Consider the following 27478-nt stretch of genomic DNA (forward strand, 5'->3'; position numbering starts at 1 on the left):
CAGAGGGTCAGGTTAAAAGCAAACAAACTTCCAGCATCTGCATTTTGCTGAGTCTATTCATGGCATAGTAGTATGAGAATCCACAAGCATAAGACACTTAACCTCCCTAGCGGTCTGATTATGTCCATATTTCTGTGCTCAAAGCGGTACTTTTTTTGCATGAAAATATGTATTTTTTTTATTGGCCTGTAATTTTTAGGAATAACTCACTGAAATCTGTCTGAACAAGAGTCTAGTAAACAATTCTGCAAGTAGTTCTAATTTACTATCACTGTTCTCTAGCTGGTCTAAAACCACTTTTGACCTAAAGGGATGCTTTTTGGACGCCATGGACATTTCTCAGTTTCCAGGCAGAAAGAACAGTAAAAATGTAGGCAGGGCACAGGACAAAGCACTAGGGACAAAATGTATGTGAACTGGTTTGATACAGTAATGTAAAACTCCCTCAAGTCCAGCGGTAGACTGTTCCTGCCATCCTCATGTCTATGGGCGTGATGACGTCAGGAACAGTCAATTCACAAGACCACTAGTGTGCAGTGGGGAGGGGCAGGAGCAGTGGGGACCAGTCTTACACTTAGAGGATCAGTGAATTAGGTAGGTATATCTCTGCTCTGCAATCTCCTAGACAAAAACGAACAGCTAACTCATGCAGTGCGGGCACAGCCCCACTGCATGGGAAAATAAAAGTTTTGCCCGGAGTTCTTCTTCAATACCAATGTACCAAAATTAAAAATAAGATACTTGCTCATCCTCCTTACATTATTATTCAATATACTTTCTATATATTTAGTACATTGCAAGCAATATAGAATGTTTTTCCTTTTGTTCCAAAAACCTTGGGGATCACTATAAAATGTGCATTCATTAATTAAATAAAATGTTATGATCTTGTTATAAAGCTTACATTCACAAAGTTGGTTTATATTTAATTGTGGGTAACCTGTGGGAAATGTGATGTTTACAATGCATCTTACCCCCCTCATAATCTTCTCTCGCAATTCTGTCACCGTCAGAGGTCTCTCTTCTTCATCTGCGGTTGGGGACTCGCTGTCACTGTCATATTCATCTCTGGATAGACAGGCAGAAAGGGACAAGTGATCAGCTGCATCCATTGTAAACAGAAGTGCACAGAAAGTGCAGCTCAATTATCATCACTGGCGATTAAATCATTTTTGCATCTTTCTCACCGCCTGGTGCAAAAGTCTACATGCTAATAATTTATGTAGCATTTAGTATACTCATATCTTGAGACCTATTAGCAAAATTCACACTTCACATGAATCAGTAGGGGATATGTCAGCATAACCAAATCACATTATTCACTGAAAGAAAATGTACCTCTTTCTTTCCATGAATAATAACCACTGCTAGCAAGCAGTTTCCAACCTGCCATGGTTCATGGCTACTAAGAGCACTATGGGTGTTAAATGTAATTAGAGACTACAGAAAGCTTACGGTTTTAGATAGATTCTGTCTGGTGGAATTTCGAAAAGATAAGAGGATCAGCAAGACACAACCATTACAGCTGCCCCATGAACATATATAAATACAGGCTATGCATACAAATACATTTTTAATCCCAGGCAATACATATACAGCTGAAATATATACATGTGAACCATATATAAGCCATGGTTACTTTACTTGCTCTAACTGTTACAATGCACCTCGGGGAGTATTGCTTCAACTTTCAAGCAGATGTATCTAACATCAATTAGAGCCCACTCAGTGTGCCTAATCTCACATGCAACACCAAGGGGCTCTTTGAATAGGGTGCCAATATAGCTTCAATCCTTGCAGAACACCTTCCATCTATATGTTTTCAACCTCATGGCAGCACCCAGGGGCAGAAAGCTGCATCAACCTCTCTTGTTGTAACCACTTTTAGGCCTCATATATATATATATATATATATATATATATATATATATATCTGTCATGTCTGCGTAAATTGACAGAGCTATAAAAGTGCCCGTAATAAATAAATAACTGGGGGCACTCACTTGTCTGGATGCAATAAATATACTGGGGCTCTTGACCAGCAGATCAGACTATCAGGCCTGTCCATACAATAGGTGCTGTTAGCTGGAACTTGCATACTCGGCACTGCATGTCTGGCAAGTCACACAACTTGTCTTTTACAGAAATGTGACAGACTTACAGGATTTGCCAGATACAGCAAGTATTCTGCCGCTAGGTGCACTCTCATTTGCTTATCAGGGCATGGTCTCACTAGGGAGATGCATATATCCTTCCCTCTCTGGAGATGTTCTTCCTGGGGAAGAGGGGGGGGGGTGCATAACCATCAGTACCATGTTTCCCACAATGAAGAAAGGCCATCATTCTCATCAATGGTGGTCAGTTCACTTGATGTGGGGGCTCTGAAATCATCAAAGGGCTACACATAATATTCATTGATAGTAATGCTACAGAAAGCTGTCAGAAACGGTATAAATTCAACATGAGATGGTCAGAGACCATGGACATGCTACCAGAGACTGCAGTTATTTAATTATTTTATCCCCTGAAGATTTTGTAAGTTTGCCCACTTACAAAGAAATGAAGGGTCTATCATTTTTATCATAGGTAGATTTTAATTGTTAGGGACAGAATATCAACCAAAAGTCCAGAAAACACCATCCCTACAGTCAAGCACGGAGGAGGAAACATTATGCTTTGGGGCTGTTTCTTTGCTAAAAGTACAGGTTGACTTTGCCGCATTGAGCGGTCAAAGGACGGGGATATGAATTGTAAAATCTTAGATGAGAACCTTCTTACCTCAGCCCGAACACTGAAGATGTTTCATGCATGGGCCTTTCAGCATGACAATGGCCCAAAACATAACGCCAAGGCAACAAAGGAGTAGCTCAAGAAAAAGCACATTAAGGTCATGGCGTGGCCTAGCCAGTCTCCAGACCTTAATTCTATAGCAAATTTATGGAGGGAGCTGAAACTTTGTGTGTTGCTAAGCAACAGCCAAAAAACCTTAAGGATTTAGAGAAATCTATAAAGAGGTCTAAACCAAAATCCCTCCTGAAAGTGTGCAAACCTGGTAACCAACTACAAGAAATGTCTTACCTCTTTGCTTGCCAACAAGGGTTTCTCCACCAACTACTAAGTCATGTTTTGCTTGGGGATCAAATACTTATTTTACTCACTGAACTGCAACTCAATTTATAACATTTGTATCATGTGTTTTTTTGGTTGATATTCTGTCTCTATCATTTAAAATACACCTATGATAAAAATGATAGACCCTTCTTTTCTTTGTAAGTGGGCTAACTTACAAAATTTGCAGGGGAGAAAAACATTATTTTCCCCACTGTATGCCACAAGATATAGTCAGAGACCGAAAACATGATATAGGAGTTGTTGAAGACTGGGGATAAGTTTCACAAGACAGTCAGACTGGAGAAATAATAATAATAAAAAGTTCTGGGTTCCATCTCTGAGAACACTGCAACAGATAGCTGAATAGCACTTGTAGTGATCACAGCGGACAGAGCCTTGCAGAACCGCGGTTAAAGGAAGAAGAGTCACCAGCGCTCAACTGTTTATAGCTTCACCTGTATTTATTTGTGCAACAGTCAATGCTTCAGGGCTGTGCAGGGCCAAAACCTGTCATCTTGAGGAAGGGACCCTGTACAACCCCGAAACGCTGAATGTATTTAACTTATGTAACTTTAATGAAATGAATAAATATGAATCTGTAATCTACAGTGAGTGCTGGTGTTACATGAGGTTACTCAAAATCACTGCTTTTATTAGCATATTACAAACGAATGCTTCGACGTCTATGCTCCCTACAACCCCCTAAAAATTGCTTGTAGCAGATTTGACATTTCTCTCAACCAGTTCCATTATAAAAAATCAGAAATACAAAAAAACCCATAAAAATAGAAAAGAAATAGACAGCAGAAGTATTGTGAAAGAAATAATCCAAGCCAGCCAGTGTAAAGAATATTTTCTTTAAAGGGGAAGAATGGGATATGAAAAAGACAAATCTTCATACTTACCTCCATACTGCAGCATCAGTGTCAAGATGCAGCTGTCCCACACCAGTTCTAAGATGGAGAGCTGAGCGATCACATCGCTACTGATCACTCAGTTCTCTGTCTTCTGTCAGTCATTGTTCTCTGCTCTGCTCCTCCAGCTCTCAGTGGAACACTGGGCTGGGGAATAGGTGGGCATGGCTGGCTCCAACTTTTAGCCAGAGCCAGCTCTCATCCAGACAGTGAGGTGGATCCCAACAATATTTGTGGGTATCCTTCCAGAGCCTTGCGCTGCTCTGCCCTTACAGCTAATAGAGGCAACAGCCCACTATTTGCTGACCGCAGGTCACAGGAAAATGAAAGTGTACTCTTGTGACCCACAAAATACTTTGGCCATATTTCTCTTTTAACTAGCTTTAATAAGTACAAAAACATAAATTTCAGAAGTACATGATTTTTTGGGGGGTTGTAGCAGGAATTAGAGTGGAGGTGGGGCTTAGGTGAGATAAAACTGTTTTTTATGTTCTCTGCTATAAAGTTTCTGCATTACTTCATTACTTTTTTCACATAGAGGAGTCTCTTTAAGTAACCCAAAAAGACCCCTATTTAAAAAAATCAAACAGTAGTGTGCGTACCAACCAATAAGCATTCACCAATAACGGTTCACCTCTTATCAGAAATAATTGAATATAATTGCTAATTACAACAGCATTTCTGCATGAAGTTGGCCAGTCTTTAGCTGCACCAGTGAGCAAGTGTAAAACACCATAAAAAATTGGGAATATGTACTTTGTGATAACCATGTGCAAATTACTTTCAATATATTTTTACTTATATTATAAAGAGGCAGCGATGTACAAAATTAATGTAATTAATTTCATAGACAGCTACGATCCACAAATGTGCAAGGCCTGAACATAAACTATAATTATGTTGTGTCTACACAGCAATAACTTCTAAGCTTCATAAATCATTACTGCCGGCCCATCAAATACTGCAGGATAATGAACTCTTTCAAAGGCTAGCACAATATTTTATCATTGCTCGTGCCAAAGTATCGTTCACATAACATAAACATGGTATGTGGTAAAAAAGAAAAAAGAAAATAAACTGCTGTGTCCAGACAAGTTTTAGATTATTCAAATGTAATAATGATCTGGCATTGCTTACAGATTCATCGCTGGACTCTAAATGGGTACTTTTTTGGTTTACATTACTTTATGAATGTGCAATGAGTAGGGATTCTTACAGCGGAGCTCCAGTCCCCAGAAGAAATTTTTTTTAAAAGCAGACCCAGGATTGCCTTTCCGTTAACATTAACAATTGGATATAGTTATTAGTTATAGCCTTGGTAATTACTTTTAAATATGTTAAACTTTACCTGGATCTTGGAAGCAGGCAGGCGCCATGATGGCTGTGGGCATCTGAAGCCCGCAAGTCTTTACTTCCTGGAGTTGGTGCTGCTGGCTATCCCAGCATGCACCACACGATCTTACACCTGTGCAGTACTGACACGCTATACTACAGGTTGCCATGACAATGGCGGGGACGGCGGAAGTTCCCCACACAGGGCTCCAATAAAATGGTGCCAAACTTCTCCCATTCACGTCATTTCCTGTTTCGAAGTACCACGATAGTCAGTCAGTAGGAACCCAAATGACCAAATGATGTCAGGTCCTGGCATCATGTCATCGCCTAGGTGGCCGGAACCAGAACTGCAGTCCGGAAACTTGATTTAAAGGTATTTATAATATGAAAAAAAAGTTTACCCAAATCGTGCTTTCAGTACACGTACAATGTAAATAGAGGCGCTTTAAAAAATGGGTGGAACTCCGCTTTAACAAGAGGTAACTGGCAGCCAAAGTTTATGCTTCCCAAGCCTTTAGTAAAGTGACTCTCGCTATTCCTTTTACTATTCCATTTGAGAGCACCTGTGCACATAGGCTGTTCTAAGGTCTTTATTGTACCATCTCCTATGTCACAGCTTTCTAGATATCCCTAGATAGCAGATAAGAAATTGTGTAAAAATTTACTTCAGAAGCTCTAAGATCTGCCAAGTGTGCCGGAGTGTAGGAAATTTGCCTAGATACAATGGCATGATCCCTCCTTACTTGATTGGCTAGAACAATTTTTTTCTTTCTATTGGCACTCAGGGCTGGATCTAGCCTGTCTGCTGTGGGGGTGCAGTAAAAAATGTCAGGGGGGCAGAGGATAAAAGGTCAACAGGGCAGAGGATAAGGTCAGCAGTTTGTAGGGCAGTGTACAAGTGGTTATCAAAGCAGTGAATAGGAGGCAGCAGGGCAGTGTGCAGTGGGTTAGAGGATGAGATGTAGGGCAGTGTACAAGAGTCAGTAGGACAGAGTACAGGCAGTCAGTAGGGTAGAGGATAGGGGTTAGTAGGGTAGAAGACAGGGGTCAGTAAGACGGAGGATAAGGGTCAACAGGGCAGGGTACAGGGGGTTAGCAGGTAAGAGAACAGGAAAAGGCAGAAAGGAAGGACAGGATCACGTCTGGCAGAGCACTCAACAGAGCTCCTCCTTCCCTACACTGCTCACAGCCCGGGCACTCAGCAGAGCTCCTCCTTCCCTACACTGCTCACAGCCCGGGCACTCAGCAGAGCTCCTCCTTCCCTACACTGCTCACAGCCCAGGCACTCAGCAGAGCTCCTCCTTCCCTACACTGCTCACAGCCCGGGCACTCAGCAGAGCTCCTCCTTCCCTACACTGCTCACAGCCCAGGCACTCAGCAGAGCTCCTCCTTCCCTACACTGCTCACAGCCCAGGCACTCAGCAGATCTCCTCCATAAACACCAAACAGCATAGAGCTGAGATCGGATTCCCTTATAGACTGATCTGCTCCATGTGTAGCTTGCTACTACAGCTACAAAGCCATTCTAATCAGGGAATTTCACAGGTTAGAACTGTAATATAGCAGCCAGCTATACATTGTGTAGATGAAGGCTGCATCTGTAAAGGTTATCTAGCGCTTATGGAAGATGACAAACTACGCCCCTCCCCATGTGTGAGAATCATATCTCAGCATAAAAAAAACAGCACTTATCAGCACGCTCACCCTCTAAGCAAAAATTACCTCTGCAAGCTATAATTGTCCCCAAACAAAAATGCTAAATGTCCTCCCCCTCTACATCCCCCCCTCAGCACAAATCTTTGCCCCCCCCCCAATCCCACCTTTTAGCTTAAATCCCCCCAATTTCCCCCCCAGCACTAATCTACCCCACCCAAAACAAATCACCCCCCCAACACACACACATCCTCTTTTGTCCTCAAATTTCTCATCCTAACACAAATCTTTACCCCCTGCAAAATATCCTCACCCTCAAATCAATCACCCTCACAGCACAAGTCCTCTCTAAAAATACCCCCCCTCCCAGAACAAATCCTCCCCCACAAATCCCCCCTTCTGGCATAAATCTCTCCTCCTAGCACAAATCCCGCCTCCTAGCATAAATCCCCCTAATCCATGCTTTTAGCACAAATTCCCCCTCCAAGCTCAAATACCCATCTTAACCCCCAAATCCCTCTGTTAGCCCAAATCCCCCCCCCCCAATCTCCCCTTCTAGCATAAATACCCCCCCCATGAGGTCCACTCCCCACCCTTCCAGGAGCTGTGAGGGACTGTGAACCTTGCTGTCAGGTATGTTTTCAGGATGAAGTGCAGAGTTAATGGATTTTTTTTTTGCACATTCTTTTTATTCAAGTTTAGAAAAAATAGAGAATAAAAACATATTAGGCATACCCAGGCTCGGCACAACACATTGTTACACACTGTTTAAAACTACTAAACTAGAAACAGACAAAAAAGCGCACTCATCCACTATGTAGGAGTCTTGTAGTATTCCTATAGCTCCAAAGAACCAGGGTTAAAAATGCAATCAGAAAAAAACAAACAGGAATGGCATTACTATAGCATCCTCTCAATTGGCTATCCAACATGACATCACATAACTCCAAGGGGTCACCATAGAGTATCATTTAAACCAACTCAAATCAGGCGGAAAGATAATGGAATTGTTAACAATTTCCTGTTTAGTTTTCAGTGGTTCATACTAGAAAAAAATTGTTATCTTTGACAGACAAGAAAACCAATATAGGGCCAGCAATGCCTCTTCACCAGACTTGGTCTTGGGAGGCAGAAGAGGGGTTTTGATTAGTAATACTTTAAATAGATACAAACTCATATTTTTTTAGGTTGTATCAAATAATTTTTCTGAATTGCTGTTTCATAGAATAGTTAAGATGAGCTTTACTAAGGACTTATTTTTTTTCTGAGCAACAACAATTCAAACATTTTTCAATAATCCTGACATTATAACCACTAATTATTGAAGTTGAAGCTTAACATAACACATCCCTTTGGACCTTTCTTTGCAAACCCACTGTGTTAACTGTCTAAGTTCACACCAATGCAGATTGTGTTTGAGGCGTTTCTACTGTGCGTTTTGCATTCCGTTTTGCACTTGTGTTTTTGCTGCGTTTTTTCCACGTTTTGCTTTTTTTTTTTCATTTTTTAAAATGTTCTTGTTGCTAGGCATATTTTAACCACTTCCTGCCCAGGCCATTTTTCAGGTTTCAGCGCTCTCACACTTTGAATGATAATTGCGCGGTCATACAACATTGTACCCAAGCTAAAATTTTAGCATTTTCTTCACACAACTAGAGCTTTCTTTTGATGGTATTTAATAACCACTGGGGTTTTTATTTTTTGCTAAATTAACAAAAAAAGACCAAATTTTTTTTTAAAAAAAAACACGTTTTTCTTTGTTTCTGTTATAAAAGTTTGCAATTAAATAATTGTTCTTCGTAAATTTAGGCCAAGATGTATTCTGCTACATTTCTTTGGTGAAAATAACCCAAATTAGGATGTATTTTTTAGTTTTTAGGAAAGTTATAGAGTTCACAAACTATGGGATATATCTGAATATTGATCAATCCTGAAGTACTGACAGCCAATCTAATTTCTTGAGGTCCAAGAATGTCAGAACAGTACAGATATCCCCCAAATGACCCCTTTTTGCAAAGTAGACAGTCTGACGTACTTCATAAGAGGCATGGCAAGTTTTTTGAAGTTGTATTTTTTTTGTCATAATTTTTCGGAAAATTAAAAAATTTCAAAAATTATTTTCACTATTTTTTTATTTACATACTGTCACCAGTGCAGTACAGCATCATCATATAACTGGCATGGCGGTGATCAGGGACACTGCCTGGTGACAGTATGAAAAAAAAAATATATATATTTTTTTTTATTATTTTTAATTTTTTATTACTTTTTTTAAGATTTTTTTTTCATATTTCACTATGACCAAAGTAGTACAATGTTACCATGGGTAAGTGATCAGTATTTGTTTTTTTTTTTACACAATTTGCTTATAGCAAAGAATTACTTTGCTATAAGCAAGCATTTACCTAAATGACATCGATTCATTCAGGGTTTTTTTTTTTTTTGTGCTTAGCGGTGATTTGGCCACGGCTAATCACATGACACAGCTGGGTTGTGATTGGTCCAGCTTGTGCATGTGATCGCTGTGACCATTCACAGCTAGACACATGAGTATACAATGGATGGCATGAATGAAGCCATCCATTGTATACAACTGTCATGTGACCTGCTGTGAATGGCCACAGAAGGTCACATGGTACCGGCAACGGGGCCGGTACTCAGATCTGTCATCGGCCGTGTCCGAGGTACACGGCTGGTGACAGATCGCGCCACTGCGCGGCTCTGCAGGCGCGCAAACTGGGCATGCCCGAAAGGACGCCATATGGCATCCACCCGGAAAGGGGAGGGTTGTTGCCGGCCGCCATTCGGCCATAGGCCGGACGGGAAGTGGTTAAACACAAAATGCATAAAAAATGCAGCAAAAACACAATTCATGCTTTTCTGCAGCTTTCAAATGAAGTCTATAAAACCAAAAACACAACGTTTTGCGTTAAAAAAAGTCCCTGACCCTTTCCAAAAAAAGAGCAGGGTGAAAACGCGGAGATGTGAACCTGTCCCATAGGAAATCATGTTAAATGGACTGTACTACGTTTCTGCAAAATGCTGCAGAAAACGCTTAGGTGTGAACCTAGGGTAATGTAGGGGTGCACCGTTAAAAAATTTTTGATCGGCGAGTACGAGTACCAATACTTTCAGTCAAGTACTCGCTGATACCCAAGTACCAATAGTGTGCAGTGCGATTTGCGTGAATACAAAATGACACAAATCACACCGCAAGCCTGAGTTTACACAGGAGTGGTGAGGAAATTGCATGTGAATTGAACAGGAATTGAATTCCTGTTCAAATTGCATGCTATTCTTTGTAGTGCAATTTGCATTCATACATGTTGTATTGAGGCAAACCGCACCGCAAAGTATCGGTTTGGGTATCGGACGCATTTTTAAGAGTATCAGTACTTGTGAATATACTTAGTATCAACACTGATATCGATACAGGTATCGGTGCATCCCCAGTCTAATGTATTGCTTCTGTTTCCACAGATATCATTTCAAACAAACAAATTTGTGTACATTTTTAAATTAAGTTTGCAATCTGTCTTAGGACAGTGAAATGAAAGCAGAAATTCACCCAAAAGGGGAAATTCCACTTTTTATCCCCCCCCCCCCTTCAAAACAAGATTGCCGCTCCCACTTCTGCTCTGGCTGCCTAGGCAAATGATGCGGAAGTTCCTCCCCCCTCCTTTCTCCGCAGCCTCTTGAGACATGTCAGAGATCCCAAGAGACTGTGGGACCAATCACGGGACGCAGTGTGGCTCGTGCATATGCAGTGGACTGCCGGTATTGAAGTGGCATGGAGTCACAGTCGGCTGCCCACAGTTAAACTGCCATCACCGGGGACCGAAGAAAGAAAACAAAGGGCCGGGTCGGGTGAGGACATCATTGGACATTTGCAGCCGCGGCTGTCAATCACCAGGTCCTGGCCAGTAATTACTCGCTGGCGCTTGGTGATTTCTGAAGATCTCTAACGGGGAGGAGAACTGTTTTGTTTACTAACAGTTGTCCTCCCTGTCATCTCAAGCACACTGTTCTGGATGGCTGGGAACAGCACAGCCATCCAGAGCAGTGTGATTACAGTGAAGCACACTGACATGGCCCCCTAGTAAAACACTCCCTGCACACAGTTAACCCTTTGATCGCCCCTCATGGTAACCCCTTCCTGCCCATTAGTACAGTGTCAGTGCTTTTTTTTTTTTTAGCACTGATCCTTGTATTGGTGTCACTAGGGATGTCAGTTACACCAAGTCAGTTCCCCCCAGTGTCAAAATGTCCGCCGCAGTCCCACTATAAGCCGCTGATCTCCGCCATTACTAGTAAAAATTAAGAAAAAAAATCCCAATATATATACTGCCATTTGTAAACGCTATAGCTTTCAAGTAAATCAATTAATTTACACGTATTGGGATTTTGTTTAGCAAAGACATGTAGCAGAATACATTTTGGCCTAAATTTATGGCAAAATTAGATTTTTCTATTTTTTTTACTGGACATAGCAAAAAGTCAAAAATACTCTTTTTTTCTCAAAATTGTCATTTTTTTTAAAGCACAAAAAATAAAAAACGCACACGCGATCAAATACCACCAAAAGAAAGCTCAATTTGTGGGAAAAAAGCACATAAATTTCATTTGGGTGCAGCGTTCCATGACTGCGCAATTGTCAGTTAAAGTAATGCAGCGCCGTAACGCAAAAAATGGCCTGGTCAGGAAGGGGGGTAAATCCTCAGGAGGGCAAGTGGTTAAACAACATTCACCCACTCCGTATTGACCATCAGTGCATGCGTTGTCCAGCAGAAGAATAGGGCAGCCCCACAGTGATGATTTCTACAAAATTCAGCAGCCTGCACATAGTGGGACATTCTCCATTACAGCAACCTTGACAATGCATGCATTGATGGTCAATACGGAGTGGGCGAACGTTGTTTGAGCCATAAATATATCTGGTAAACTTTTAACTGAGCACGGAGTAGGGTGACACGTGTCTCCACGCATATCGTTTGATCATCTAGCAATTGAAGATTCATGTTTGCACTTCTGATTTATTTTTTTGAAATGGGACTCACATCTAAGAACTTTTATCACATTTACTTTGTAATAGCTAGGATTGCACCATCACATACACTTTTATTTTTTAGCACACTTATATATATAAATTAAAAAATACTGCATGTTTTTAAGGGGATAAAATGGACTGTTCCTAACCAAAATGCAAGAGTCAGATCATGCGGTGTGTGCAGCAAACACCTTTTAAACCCAGATATTACCATATAAAAGTAGCAGCAACATAATCACTGTGCTGCATATAGCCTGTGCAGAAAGCAGAGCTGTGGGAGCGTCCCAGCAGTCCCACCCACTACAGGCTGCCTGCAGAGAACTACAAGAAGGGGCGGATACAAGACCAGTCACCTTGGACTAAAACAGGTGGCAGCAGTGACTGGTCTTTATTACAAAAAGCTACTGCACAAAGACAAGATTTCACACTGGATTACTGCACAGATCTGTAGGAAATACAAAGTACACCCAAGATTCAAGTACATTTACACATGGCTCTTTTCCTTAACTAGTTGCCGACCGCAGATAGCCGAATGACGGCTTCACTGCGGCCGGCCAGTTCTGGGTGGACGTCATATGACGTCCCCCCAGAACGCGCTCTCCTGCGCGCCCCAGGGGGCGCGCACCCGGCGATCTCCGTGATCGCAGTGTCCTACGGACACAGCTGATCATGAGATGTGGTAAAAGGCCAATCATACCGGCCTTTTACCACGTGATCAGCGGTGTCCAATGACACGCTGATCAGAGGGAAATGCAAGTACCGGTTCTCGGCTGCACTTTCCTCACGCTGTCAGATCGTGAGGAAAGTACTGCCGAGAACCGGCAGTTGTCAGAGCGAGGATCGGCACCGATCATCAGGGCACTGATGATCAGTGCCCTGATGATTGGTGCCCAGCAGTGCCACCCACAAGTTCCGCCCACCTGTGCCCAGCAGTGCGCCCACTGGCTCCGCCCACCTGTGCCCAGCAGTGCACCCAGCTGTGCCCAGCAGTGCACCCACCTGTGCCCAGCAGTGCATCCACCTGTGCCACTCTGCAGTGTCACACACCTGTGCCCAGAAGTGCCACCTACCTGTGCCCAGCAGTGCCACCCACCTGTGCCCACCCACCTGTGCCCACCAGTGCCACCCACCTGTGCCCACCAGTGCCACCCACCTGTGCCTACCCACCAGTGCTGCCCACCAGTGCCACCCACCAGTGCAGCCCAGCAGTGCTGCCAGTCAGTGCCACCAGTCAGTGCCCAGCGGTTGTGCCAGTCAGTGCCGCCAGTCAGTGCCCAGCAGTGATGCCAGTCAGTGCCATCTATCAGTACCCATCATCAGTGTCACCTATCAGTGCCGCCTATCAGTGCTGCATATTAGTGCCGCCTATCCGTGACACCTCATTAGTGCTGCCTATCAGTGCCGCCTATCCGTGCCACCTCATTAGTACTGCCTATCAGTGCCCTTTAGTGCTGCCTATCAGTGCCCATCAGTGCCGCCTATCAGTGCCCATCAGTGCTGCCTCATCAACGCACATCAGTGAAGGAGAAAAATTACCTGTTTGAAAAATTTTATAATAGAAACAAAGAAACTTTTTTTTTTTTTCAAATTTTTTGCACTTTTTTAATTTATAGCGCAAAAAGTAAAGCGCCCAGTGGCGATTAAATACCACCAAAAGAAAGCTCTATTTGTGAGAAAAAAATGATCAAAATTTCATATGGGTACAATGTTGAATGACCGCGCAATTGTCAATCAAAGTGCGGCAGCGCTGAAAGCTGAAAATTGGCCTGGTAAGGAAGGGGGTATAAGTGCCTGGTAGGCAAGTGGTTAAACAATATTTACATATCCCAGAATTCAGCTTTACCTGCATTTTTGCTGTATGGAGTCCCTGTAGTAAGCAGGGTCCTGCTCTGTTTGATTTTAAAACAATCGTGGCTTCCATTTCTGATTGTCTTCATAAGTATTATTTTGGTCAGAGAATTATAGACCCATCTCTTTGTGGAAATTATCATGTTGGTTTTACATCTGATTCCGTACTTACTAGACTGAATGGGCATCCTTCATTTAGAAAAGGTCACGTATCTTTACCACTTGTTATTTTTAATACCAACTATAACTTGCTAACATAAGGAACAGACTATAAATATATTTTCCCCTTTATTCTTCTACCTGGCGAATCACAAACGTTGTTTTTTGGAGAGTACCTGTCATTTCATGTGTGATGCTCCTAATACACAATGATAAAACTGTATTAATGGAGCATTCATTAATCTTCTTGATACCAATGCTGTCGGCTCAGGTGTTTATGAATGCATGTCTGGAGGAGCTTGTAGACATCTACTGTGAAAAGTCCCACAATGCAGCAAATGCACATAGAAGGTACCTGTCATTCCATGTGTGATGCCCCTAATGCACAATAATAAAAATTTGTGAGTGGAGTATTCATTAATCTTCTTGATGCCAAACACTTCCAGCTCATTGTGTGACTGTATATCTGGAGGAGCTTAAAGCCGCCTTACTTGAAAAGTCTCACAATGCACAATCCAATGGAACATGGACATACACTCATCAGCCACTTTATTAGGTACAACTGTTCAATTGCTTGGTAACACAAATTGCTAATCAGCCAATCACATGGCAGCAACTCAATGCATTTAGGCATGTGGACGTGGTGAAGACGGCTTGCTGAAGTTCAAACCAAGCATCAGAATGAGGAAGAAAGGGGATTTAAGTGACTCTGAATGTGGCATGGTTGCTGGTGCTAGTCAGGCTGGTCTGAGTATTTAACCACCTCCCGTCCAGCTGTTGTATATAAACGGCCGGACAGTGGCAGTGCAGGGTCGGGTGGCCGTTTATAAACGGCCTCCCCACACCCTGCTTGTGCGCGCTCCCCTCCAGACACAGTGGAACACCGATCGTTGGACGGGACATCTGTGCGAGGACCCGATAATGTTATCGCTGATTGGCCAATCAGTGGTCACATGCAAAGTAGTAAGCAAGATGTCACTTGTGACATCATTGCTTACTACGTGTGAAATCTGTGAATGATCACAGAGATCACATGGTACAAGGCTATTCACAACAGCCTTGTACCATGTGACAAGCTGTGACCAATCACAACTCACTCAGTAGTTCTCAATGACTAGAAGAATGCAGCTAGAGAGAAGGAGAAATGATTGCTTTTAAACCCTTTATGGGTGTTAAAGCAATCAATGTAAAAAAAAAAATCTTCATCACCCCCCACAAGTAGTACAGTGTCACCATGGTGACACTGTACTGCTAGGGTGACAGTATGTAAAAAAAATATAAAAAAATTTAAAAATGTAAAAAAAATGTTTAAAAATTATAATTTTGGTTACAAACTAATTTGGGTTATTTTTTTTTTTACTAAAAATATAACAGAATAAATTTTGTCCAAGATTTATGATGAAATACTATTTATTTGCAAACTGTTATAAGAAAAACTCTTTTTTTCAAAATTTTTGGACTTTTTAATTTACATAGCAAAAAAATAAAAATCCCAGTGGTGAATAAATACCACCAAAATAAAGCTTTATCTGTCTCAAAAAAATGCTAAAAAATTCATATGGGTACAGTGTTGCATGACCGCGCAATTGTCATTCAAAGTGTGATAGCACTGAAAGCTGAAAATTGGCCTGGACAGGAAGGGGGTAAAAGTGTCCGGACTGGAAGTGGTTAAAAAACTGCTGATCTACTGGGATTTTCACACACAACCATCTCTAGGGTATACAGAAAATGGTCCAAAAAAGAGAAAATATCCAGTGAGTGGCAGTTGTGTAGATGGAAATGCCTTGTTGATGTCAGAGGAGAATGGGCAGACTGGTTGCTGCAACATTCAGATGGTAGGGTCAACATTTGGTGTAAACAACATGAAAGCATGGATCCATCCTGCCAACGATTCAGGCTGCTGGTGGTGTAATGGTGTTGGGGATATTTTCTTGGCACTAGCAAGGTGTACCTATTAAAGTGGCCGGTGAGTGTGTGAGCTCTTGTTCTCTAGATTTCTTCACTGACTATAACTGGCAGACAATGGTTTGATGACTGTATAAAAGGTCAGTTTTGCTGTGCTCAATGGGTATTGGTAAATAGCAATTCCCTACTAAAATAAACCCGAGCAGATTGTAGACATTTAAACATTTAAAGAAAAAAGTTTTTAAATGACTATTGTGAGGGTACTAGCGTATACTATAATTATATCTTAGTATTTATCCAACATTGTTACTTTATTCTCATTATATCTTTATTAAGAATTAAAAAATAGGTCAATATAGCTAAAGATTAGTTCATTACAGCAGCCTTTTTCAACCAAGGCGCCCAGGCACCCTGGGGTGTCTTGAAGTTTCTGCAGGGTTGCCTTGGCAAAATGCCTAAAAATTGCCCAACATAGTATACAAGCCAGCAGGTGGATCAAGCCTGCCTTTTAGTTACATGAAGCCATAGGTTTTTGATATGCACCATTACAGCGTTCCAGCTGCTGGTGTCTTAACAACCAATGATGCCATTAATTGATATGGAGGATGTCGGTCGCCTGCACGGCATCCTTGTTTTCCTCCCTTGCCCCTCTCTGTCAGTAATGGGGTCACAGTAGCTTAGTGATAGAGAGAAACTGTGGGAGAAAAGAAGCAAGTGTGCAAGTGTATTTGCTTTGGAAGAATAAATACGCTTTAACATTGAGTGTCCTACATGTGTGACTGTTGCTGCATTAAGTAAGACTATTAGAATAGTTTTTTACAATTTACAATGGGGTGCCTTGAGACTGTTCATCATTTTAAAGGGTGCCTCAAGATTGTTCATAACTTTAAAGGGTGCCTTGCCTGAAAAAAGTTTGAGAAATACTGCATTAGAGGGTTTATTTGATTTTATACCAACTTTAAGTATGTGTATTACTTGATACTCTACACATTCTTTCAATACACTCCTATCTTAATTTATTTTATTAAAAAGAACTTTATTTAAAGAGGAACTTCTGACAAAACAAGGTAAAATCAAAAGCCTATTAAAATATATAATAACAAAACCAGAGTTTGCTGCAATATTTACCATTAATCCAGAGATTTCCCCCACAGTACTTTTTTCTGCCACTAGATGTCCTTGTCTGATGACCAACATCATTTAACCCACTTCTTCTGAGCCAAGATTGTCCTGTATCTACTCCAGCCTGTGACTGGTCAGTAAAAGGAGATGCAGCAAAGTAATGAGCTCATCTCTCTGTTATTCTCCTCCCTCCTCCTATCAGCATGCTCCATGTCAGCACATAAACAGATTGGCTCCTTGTGCTACTTCTTTCTCACACACTCTAGCCCTGCTTAAAAGGGACTGCTAGCTGACAGCAAGACAAATTCAGATATACATTGCTTGCATTAAAAAAAAAAAAAATTAGGGTATTCAGATCCTGTGTCTGACTCCATTCTCTGCACAACATCTTATAGACTGGCAAAAACGGTTATGGAGAAGCAGAGCAAAAAAGCTCCAAATACGGAATGGCAGTTGTTTTTTCCCTTGTTCAACCATGCAGAGCTGAAGTGCTGTAAGAGCACAAAATAAAATCAATGTACAGCTTTATAGGTAAAGTTGATCCAGGAACTATCTGAATGCCTCTTGGGAGATCAGGAAGGAATTTTTTCCCCCACTGGAGCAAACTGGATCATGCTTTATTAGGGTTGTTTTTGCCTTCCTCTGGATCTACTGTGGGTATTGGATAGTGTATATAGAGGTTTTCTGTTTGCGTTTGTTGCTTTTTTTTCTCTCTGTAGGTTAACCTGAACAGACTTGTGTCTTTTTTCAACCAGATTACCTATGGGGTTGATTTACTAAAAGTGAACAGTGCAAAATCTAGTGCAGCTCTGCATAGAAACCAACCAGGTTTTCTTTTGTCAAAGCTTAATTGAACAAGCTGAAGCTAGAAGCTGATTGGCTACAATGCACAGCTGCACCAGATTTTGCACTCTTCAGTTTTAGTAAATCAACCCCTATGTAATTATATGTACATTTACAAATATTATTGGAAATGCCTCCAACCTGGTACACCATATTTTGTCAGAAAAAAAGATTTTATTGTAACCTTGCTATGGTATTTCAGAAATTTAGAGTTCTTCTGTAATAAAAAAAATTGTCTAAAAATAAAATGTAACATTGTGCTTGGATAATACCCATCACCCATGATAAAGTACATTTTTGAAGTTGATTTTTAAATTGACCAACAAATGGCTCTTCAGAGATACATAACCTTGTCTAGAGCCGAAGTGTAAACAAGTTGGAATCACACAGACAATCAATGCTTTCACTGTTTCTCTGAGAACATTGAAATCCCAATAAAGATGTACCAGGAGAATGTCGTCTTCTGGGAATGCTGTAATCTGAGCAGTTTAGAGGTCACTAACAACCTTTTAGAAGATAAATTCTTTCTGTAGTTCAGAGAACATATGGGACCTTCCCAAGAGCTCCGAAAACTAGTTTCCAGCTTTTATAATGATCACAGAGTAACTGTAAAATTGTTCCAAATTTCCTATGCAGCCTGTACTTGGCTCAGGCCATCTCTCCTGCAGTATAACAATTCTATCCTGAAGTCTCAGCCAGACATCTGACATACGTTTAAACACTCTGATGTCTTCTGCTTAGTCTAAATACATGCCCCCCCATCAGCATCAAGCATCAAACATACAGTATATAGCTAAGGAAGACTGCATATATGAGTTGTGTCTCATTCCTACTTCAGCAGCCAGTGTAAGCACTCCCACCACCAGCCTGATTGGTATTTTCAGCCTACAGGCAGAAGGTGATGGAATTTTAACCATTTGCCAGTCACATACCTGATAAAACCCTGTAATAAAAAAAGCCAATAGTGCTGCACATCACAGCACTCACAAGCTTTGCTTTGTGCATTTGTCTTAAATTCTGTAGTTGCTTTGCATTTCAGCATTTAAAAAAATGACTCTCCCTCGGTTCCTGCTTTAGGGTGGCTCCATCCGCTTGCACGGCCCCATGGAACCACCTTTGTGCTCGCTCCTGGCTAGTACTGCAGCAAAGTATCCCATCTGTACACTGCAGCTGATAAACTCACGTTTAGGAGCTTTTCTGTGTTATTTTCAGCAGCCCCTGAACTCTCCCTAATGTTTTCCTATGTGTCCATGTACACTATGTCGTTTACAGGCAGTTGAGTTTAAAGTCGTTTTTTTGAACGCAACAAACTTGCGTTCAGGAGTAGATTTTATCAGCGTTTCAAACGCCAAATGCTTGTAAACGCGTGTAAACGCAGCTAATCGCATTCATAAGTGTTTGTGTTTGTAAATTTTTTTTAACTCTTCCATTTCCAGATGCTGTCCAGAGTCCTTTTGCATCATGAAAAATGCATGCAAAGCGTTTTCCTGGTACTCAAATGGACCTGGTACACCATACTTTGAGGTTTCGCATTAAAGAAAATATGTTAGACACTGCTGCAATAATTTCTGCACAGAAATGAGCTGGAACACATCCAAACACCACAAAAAAACCCCCCCAAAAAACAGCTAATCTCAACACATACTGCTCTCTCTGCTTCTGCTCTATTTCTCTCAAAATGTATGAAATAGTAAATTGTTTACTGTTTTCAGTTGTTTTGCATTCTGGGCATTTTGAAAGGTCTCCTGAGGTTATCTTTAAAAAAACGCTTCCAAGCGCTCATAGACGCACATAAACACGGTATGCAAACGCGGCTAAACAGATGTTTTTTTAACCTACATTTTCCAGCAGTTTCCATCGTTCAGAAGTGTTTTCCAAACGTCCTGTGTACACGGAGCCTAATGGTAGTAGAACTTGCAGCAAGCCTGCTCCCCCCTTTTCCATCCTCCAGCAGCTTGGTTGACAGCAGCTTGAGCCTGGCCTGTCCAACTGAGTGGTGCCATGTTCTCCATGCAACTGCTTCCACCTGGATGTTCAGGGAAGTGCTGCAGAGTACACTGGAGCTGGTAGCAGTGAATCATGGATATAAGTAAGTCTAGGCATATATATTGAATAAAAAAAAATGTATGGCGGAATGTTTTACTGCTCCTCCAGTGTGGGCTGATTTAAAACAAATGCAGTTAAAACAACTTTAACATAAAGAAGCATTACATGCTGTTACACATAGCACAATTTTATCATTTTTGACAAATATATACAATTTGACAAAAAAAATTTTTTATATTGTCTTCCTAAGCCTGGGTTCACATATGTGCGATTTGTAAAAGAGTCCGGTATGGTTTCTTTCAGTGGTTCAGGTGCAATTCCAATGCGAATTGTTAAAGTGTACAATATTGGAAATTGCACCTGAACCGGGTGGAAAATCGTACCTGACTCTTTTTTAAATCGCATTGCAGCCATCCCAGACATATATGAACTGGCTCCATGGAAAAAGATTTTGGTTCACATGTCATGTGAATCGGATAAGGTTCAAAGTGCATTTAAATTCCATATATGTGAACCGGGTCTAAGGCTAGGTCCACATCTGTGCGGGTGGTTCTGCTGCAGTTCCGCACAAAAATCCGTGCAGCTGCACCACCCACACAGAGAAATGCGGACCCGTGGGCGGGTGCCATTAGTTCTAATGCCGTCTCCCGCACTGGAAAACGCAACTGTAATGGGAACCAAGGTTCCCGTGCGAGCTGCGTTTTCAGAAGTGCAGGGACTTCTTCTCTGCGTGTCACGGGGCACGGGTGTCCATTCACATATATGCTGCTTGGCCGCATATATGTGAACCTGGGCTTACAGAGCAATTCCATAGAGACCATGAAATCAAACAGTGAGCTACTTGGGCTATCCATCAAACTCTGCAGCTTTGCTAATTTAGAAAGTTAACTCAATTTACCTTAATCTGAGTATGATGTCACAGTCATTTGGACTGTACTTACTGAAACCCTTTGCTGTATACTTTTACCCTCTGTTTCCTGTATCGCCAGCCACATTCACACTTCCAAAGTAGGATTTCATTTGAATGGTGTTTGTGAGACACTTCTTGGTGAGCTGTCAATGACCTGATCTTATACACAGGATTTATTTACTAAAGCCGGAGAGTGCAAAATCAGGCTCATGCATAGAAACCAATTGGCTTCCAGGTTTTATTTGCAAAGCTTAATTGAACAAGCTGAGGTTAGAAGCTGATTGGTTTCTATGCAGAAGCAAGTTGGATTTTGCACTCTCCAGCATTAGTAAATAAACTCCACTGTCTCCCAGCTCCTGAGTGTGTAGTGCGAAGGACAGACAGTTGAGATCGCAGCAATTCTCACTTGTTGGATGGCTTTTTATCCCCTGAATAAAAAGATGAATAACCGGAAACAAACTTCATAATATTATACATACTTTATAGGTAGAAGAGTACCGTTATAATAATTTTAGACTGATTGTTCAGATTCTTTCATATGTTCAGTCATTGAATCTACTAAAGATGTAATTTGGAGAGCCTTGACCAGGGGTATTGAATTAAAATTCCCCAAGGTCCGGGCAGTAAAATTTGCATACATCAGAGGTCCAAATCTCATGTAGGCCACTGTGGTGCATTTTCGCGTGTGCCAAACCACGTGTTAATGCGGTGTGATTTTGAAAAAAAGGTCGGGGACGTCTTCAGGTTTCTAGCAGGTAGTGCTGACCTACCCACAATGTGTACACCAAATGCACATGTACAGATCTGAACCTGTTCATCAGTGTCCTCAATCCCCACCGCACATCACAGTCCCCTCCTCATTCACAGCAAGATCCCTCTTGATGAGTGTCCTCAGTTTCCCCTTTACATCAACCCCCCCCCCCTCCCCCCAACAGTACTGTCCTCTGCCTCATTCACTGAAGAGTACTCTGCCCTTTTTACATCATCCCCCCACATTACTGTCCCCAGACACCCCCATGTTACTGTATTGAGCCCCCACATTACTGTCCTCACCCCCCCCCCCCACGTTACTGTCCTCAGCCGCTCCTACTTTAATGTCCTCAGCCCCCACACCCCACAGTCCTTAGCCCTCCACATTACTGTCCTCAGCCTCCCCACATTCAGTTCTTGGCCCCCCCTTCACACTAATGTCCTTAGCCCCTTTAACTTTGCCCCCCCCCCCCACACACAGACACACACACACTGTCCTACCTTACAAAGACAGTGATTGACAGACAGTGATTAACTTCTAGGACTGCCGTTCATTCTAGCAACCATTCACCTGCTTGTTAACCTCGGGCCACTCCCACCCTCCATCCAGGAATGACCTGCCTCCCGTTGTCAGCTCTGTTAGGATGACCATGAGACAGCTGGAGGATGAAAAGGCTCTTAAATGGCAGGACTGCATGGGTCCAGATGGGACAGTGACTCGGTCCGCATCCGGACCTCGGTGCGCCATTTAGTGATGCCTGGCCTAGACATTCAAAAAACCTGCATCAATTTATATATTTACACTTCTTGGCAGCGTCCTAGTTAATCTATGGTGTGTGAATGCCAAACTCAGCTGTATTATCCAGGACCAATAATGCAGAGGACTTAGGGACTGCCCTCTAACTACAGGAGTACCAAAAAGACACCTGAAGGAGATCGTTTGGAGCAGGAGAAATGAGAGCGCCAAACCAATAGGAACAGCAGTGAACGCCAGACTAAGGGCAGTTTTATAAGCACAGTTTTTATTAAGAGACAATTGTCAGCTCACGTTTCGCTGTAAGAACAAAGCATATCTCCGTGATTTAAAACACTGCTCTCTATGGGTCTGTAAGGTGGATGGTCAGGATGCTGCTGCGGCCACCATTTTAGGATGAGCTAGGTAATGCCGAGAACCCGGCTGGAATACTCAGGGGCACTGGACTGGAAGTAACGATATCATGGGCAGAACAGAAAGCCGAGGGGGTCTGGCGATGAGTTTCATGAAGGTTTAAGGAAGAAGCCACAGGGCTTTGAAACGCTGTCACTCTGCTGTTCCATTATAATTTCTCAGGAGTCACTCACTCTTATGAGGAGCAGCCGCTGGTGTTGTGTGCAGCAGGACACAGACTATATGGACTAATTTACATGGATTTTCTGGGGTTATCAAGGAATCTACAGATTAATTTATAAATTGTTCATTTTGTCTGCCTTCCTCCTTTACCTTGTTAACTGGCTGATGAGTAGCAAGCTTCTGTCTTTTCGCAATTTGCTTTGACATTCAATGCACATTCGTCATTGAACCATTTTTTCGTACCTGAAAAACAGTTGGGTTTGCCTGCAAATTTATCAGGTCAAGGCTCTGTACTTCAAAAGATATGAGCTGTAAAGCTCACCTTATCTAAACCTGCAACATCTATCTTCCCATCCACATTTGGCAGCCATATTTATTATGCAGGTACAGGTTTGGTTTAAGCACCATTGCATTTTGAAATGAAAATGCAATGCTTTGCCATGGAGACCTGATTCAGTAAATGTGATGGGGGAATATGAATTCTGAATGTGCTTCAAAAAAGCTCACCTATTTACCCAACTTTAACTTCCAGCCACCCACTTAGCACATACAATAAGTGTGACTTTAATGCCCACACACTGCACATAAGCGTCAAACGGCGGCCAAGGTTTCTGTGCTGGGAGCAAGCTCACTCCATGCTCCCAGCACTGGAACCGAGATGTCAAGGGGCAGCTCTCGATCCACACTACAATCGATAGCCGGTGAGCCTGGTTTCTGATCATGTGTCCAATGCAGGGGCGGACTGACAACTCATGGGGCCCCCGGGCAATAGGAAATCATGGGGCCCCTGCGTCCTCGCCCACACTCAAATCACACTCAAAAAAGCCTAAGAAAGGTACCAGGGGCCTCTCATGGGCCCCCCTACTGAATCCGGGCCCTCGGGCAGTGCCCGAGTCCCCGAATGGTCAGTCCACCCCTGGTCCAATGTGACAGCCAATCACAGCCAATCCTTCCTGCCCTCTGGGCATACAGACGCTATTATAGGGGAAGGGGTTATAATATGCCCCTAAAGTTCAGGCAGCACTCGTATGAAGAAGGTTACATTCTCTTACCCAGTGGCAGGTGGTTGTATCTCAAAAACTGGTCGTTGCATGTCTACTGACTGTCCCAGGAGGACTCTGGCTGTTTCTTGTGGGTCATATGGCTTGTCATAGTTCTGTAGAAAAAAAAACATACAATATATTTAAAAATAGTAATAACATGTAGAGATGTTAAGTTAAAAAAATCATGCTTTTCTTATACATTTCATAATTCTTCAAACTTGAAAGGTCTGTGGCTGATTAACCCCATACCCAGTAGAAATGAACGTGGTTAACGCATTTCAATGAGTCCATTAGACCACTGAAATGATCATTTTTATTGGAAATGGGAAACTGGTGATTGATGCATGACAGAATACATAAAATATAGAAATTAAACTATTCCAGTACTTTGTCACTGTATTCTATAAAACATAAGATGCTGTTTTATGAGTTTTCAGGATGGGAATGCAAATACAACGCTATGTAAATACACATAAAATACAGGAAGTTCTGCAAATGGTTTTCTATGTATCTTTGCCATCCAGGCTTGCTTTAGACACATTTTATTGATCAATAATGTTAGCCTCTTGTATCATGGATGGCTCTAATCAGCTAAATCATTGTGCCCAGATTATTCCTAGAACAAAGCACCAATCCACAATCTGCCAAATCTCCCTGCTGAATGAGAAGACTCTTAGCCTGCAGAAGTGATCAGGTGTTTAATTCACTTACGTTCTCATTTTGGCAATAATAAGAGAAGCTGGGAGCTTTGGGAAGATGTTTTTATACAGTCTGTTCTGTTTAAAGTGAACCTGTACTTTGGCTATGTAGGGCAACGGAACTGGTTCACTTTAATTCCTGTTCATTTAGATGAAAATACTTCCCTGTGTTCACCCACTGCTCAGCTCACCCATCAGGGCTAAAGAAAATAACAAGTGTATCTGGGTAATGGGGGGGCATTTGGCCTACTCCCCTTTCTAACCCATGAGAATGCTGATGCTTGACAAATGACTGCTTAGGCACTTAGTACTGTCAGATCGGAGTGAGAAGAGAGCCCTCAGCCCTGTGCAAATAATGACTTAGAGCATACGCAGAGCTTCCTCACTTCACTGTCAATGGCTGAGTGGAAAAGCTGTTTAGCTGCCAGCATGCTGCAGAAGATGGACTCTTGTTCTTTTTCTGGAAGTGTTGTTCTCTCTGCAGAGGTCTGACATGCTTCCTATAGTGGTCAGACCTAAAACACTGCAATCAGCAAAGCTCATGCTCCCTGCTAATTGCAGAAGTCTAGCTCTGTCTTGGCATGAGGCATATTGGACCTTCTCTGCAGCATGCTGGCAGGGGACAGACTTTTGCACTGGCTGTGGTTGCTTTCAAAATCAACTATAACGTATTAAGCTGATTTAAACTGGGCTTTAACTGGTGCGACTGGTATAACACATGGAGCTTATACAAGGCTATGGACTCTTCCTCGTTCTCATGTGACAGCACTGGGTGCCTAAGTGACCAATCTCCAATCATCAGCACTGTCAGATTACCTCCCGTAAAGGAACTAGTCAGATTCTCCCACATACCAGGAAGTACCAGGTATTTTTCTTTACTTCAGGGGATTAAACAATAGTAAGAAAGGACATTCAGTATGTGTCAGTAGAGCCATTGTTAAAATGAACCTGTTTCTTCGCCCCACACAGGCAAAGCGTCCGGTTTACCACTGTGTGTGTTCATATTGTGTTAAAACCAGGGGCGGACTGACCATTTGGAAACTCGGGCACTGCCCGAGGGCCCGGGGTCAGTAGGGGGCCCCATGAGATGCCCCTGGTACCTTTTTCATAGGCTTTTTTGAGTTTGGGCAAGGACACAGGGGCCCCATGATCCCCTATTGCCCGGGGGCCCCATGAGTTGTCAGTCCGCCCCTGGTTAAGACAGTTTTATGCATAAGAATGAACTGAAACTAAGCATGACGAAGGGAATAAAAAGAAAGGCATTATGTAACACTGGCAAGGTACAGAAGAGAGCGATTTGTTTTCAAATATTACTCCCAGAACAGAAGAGAGTTTTCATTGTTGCTCACTCTCATCCATACACCATTGCATGTGGGGGATATATTAATCTGAGCTCAGTCTGTAGAACACAGTTTGCCCTTGATTCAGGATTATCCATTCTAACCATGCAGTTAGTTCTTCTCCTACGTGTAGTGATGAGTTTATTCCACCTACCTTGGAGTCGAGGAAGGATTGGACGGCCAGCAGCTCATTCGTTTTCTGCTCAATGAGGCCAAGGTACTGCATTATGTTTGATTCACGAATGCTGGATGAAGAACCCAACATTTCATCCAGGACAGAGCGGTCACAATTTATCTTCTTGAACAAGGAATCAATTCCTAAGAAATGAGAACCATTATTTAATAGAATGCGGAAGGAGCAGCACCTAGTCATTTATATATTAGAGCATGCAAATATCATACCGCTGTAAATAGGAACACAATTTTCTGAAAAGTGAAATAAAAGGTATGCTTTTGGGAAAACATTAATAAAAATTGCAGAAATCAGATTGTGATTACTTTTATATAATTGTAATACATGAAATCCTTTAAAGTGTTACTAAACCCAGGAACCTGCATTCACTAAATGCGGTCTCCCACAGTACACAGAACAAGGAAATGTAATTATTTTAGTAAATATAAACTACTAAATACCTTTTCCCATCAGCAGTACTGTATATGGCAGTCTTGTGAATTCTATCAGTGTCCAGCTAAGCACTGGTTAAAACGTGTACGAGGAGTTTTCATTCTGTTCTGACTGTCCTATGAGGCTGCATAACCCCTGACCCTCCTTCTGTGGACAGTGCTAATTGGTGATCCCTGATCCCTTATGATTAAGTCCGATGATGAAACGCATCAAGAGAAGTGATGTCAGACACACATGGCGGAACCGGAAGTGACGCCATCTTGGTTACTGGCAAATCCTTTCTAACACTCGTGGATGATACCAAGACGTTCCCAGAGGTTTGAAATGTTGTAAAATGGCGTTTTGTAAAGTTGAGATAATGTAAGCACATTAATAAAGCATGGTTTAAATGGTGTATTGCGGTATTACCCTATATTTTGTTCCATATATGGTGTGCATTGGTGGAGCTTGGTATTAGAAGGAGTAAGGAGTATACAGGTTTGCTTTACCCAGATGACATCAGGAAGATTTATCCATAAGGCTGTGATGACATCCTGAAAAGATCTCCTGGGTGGAGTGCATTCTTTGGAATTGTATCTTATCCTGATGGTTTCAAAGGCGTGATTATTCATTTTATTTGGTAAGGGTATTCACTCCTTACACAATAGAAGTGTGCCCAGATATTGACACTTGCTGCTGGATGCTTTTTTTGCACTTGAGTGATTCACTGTCACGGTTGACACATCAATTCACTTTTTTCATTGTCAGTGGACACCTGTGTTTTTTTTACACGGTTTTTACATAGTGTACTTAATTTTAG

At 42.0% G+C, this 27478-nt stretch overlaps 1 protein-coding gene across 1 annotated transcript in view; it reads right to left on the reverse strand.

Annotated features, from left to right (window-relative positions):
• Nucleotides 1-27478, reverse strand: part of LOC149451143 (coiled-coil domain-containing protein 63-like) — a 150760-nt gene that overhangs the window by 29795 nt on the left and 93487 nt on the right. The window contains exons 12-14 of the mRNA XM_089690928.1: nt 26209-26372; nt 24026-24129; nt 975-1068 (exon numbers count right to left, since the gene is read on the reverse strand). Of these exons, the coding sequence (XP_089547054.1) occupies nt 975-1068; nt 24026-24129; nt 26209-26372 (362 nt within the window). The remainder of the gene's footprint in view (nt 1-974; nt 1069-24025; nt 24130-26208; nt 26373-27478) is intronic.

This window comes from Staurois parvus, unplaced genomic scaffold (genome assembly GCF_062004578.1).
Source record: "Staurois parvus isolate SC_StPar_1 unplaced genomic scaffold, SC_StPar_1.0 ptg000548l, whole genome shotgun sequence".
NCBI lineage: Eukaryota > Metazoa > Chordata > Amphibia > Anura > Ranidae > Staurois > Staurois parvus.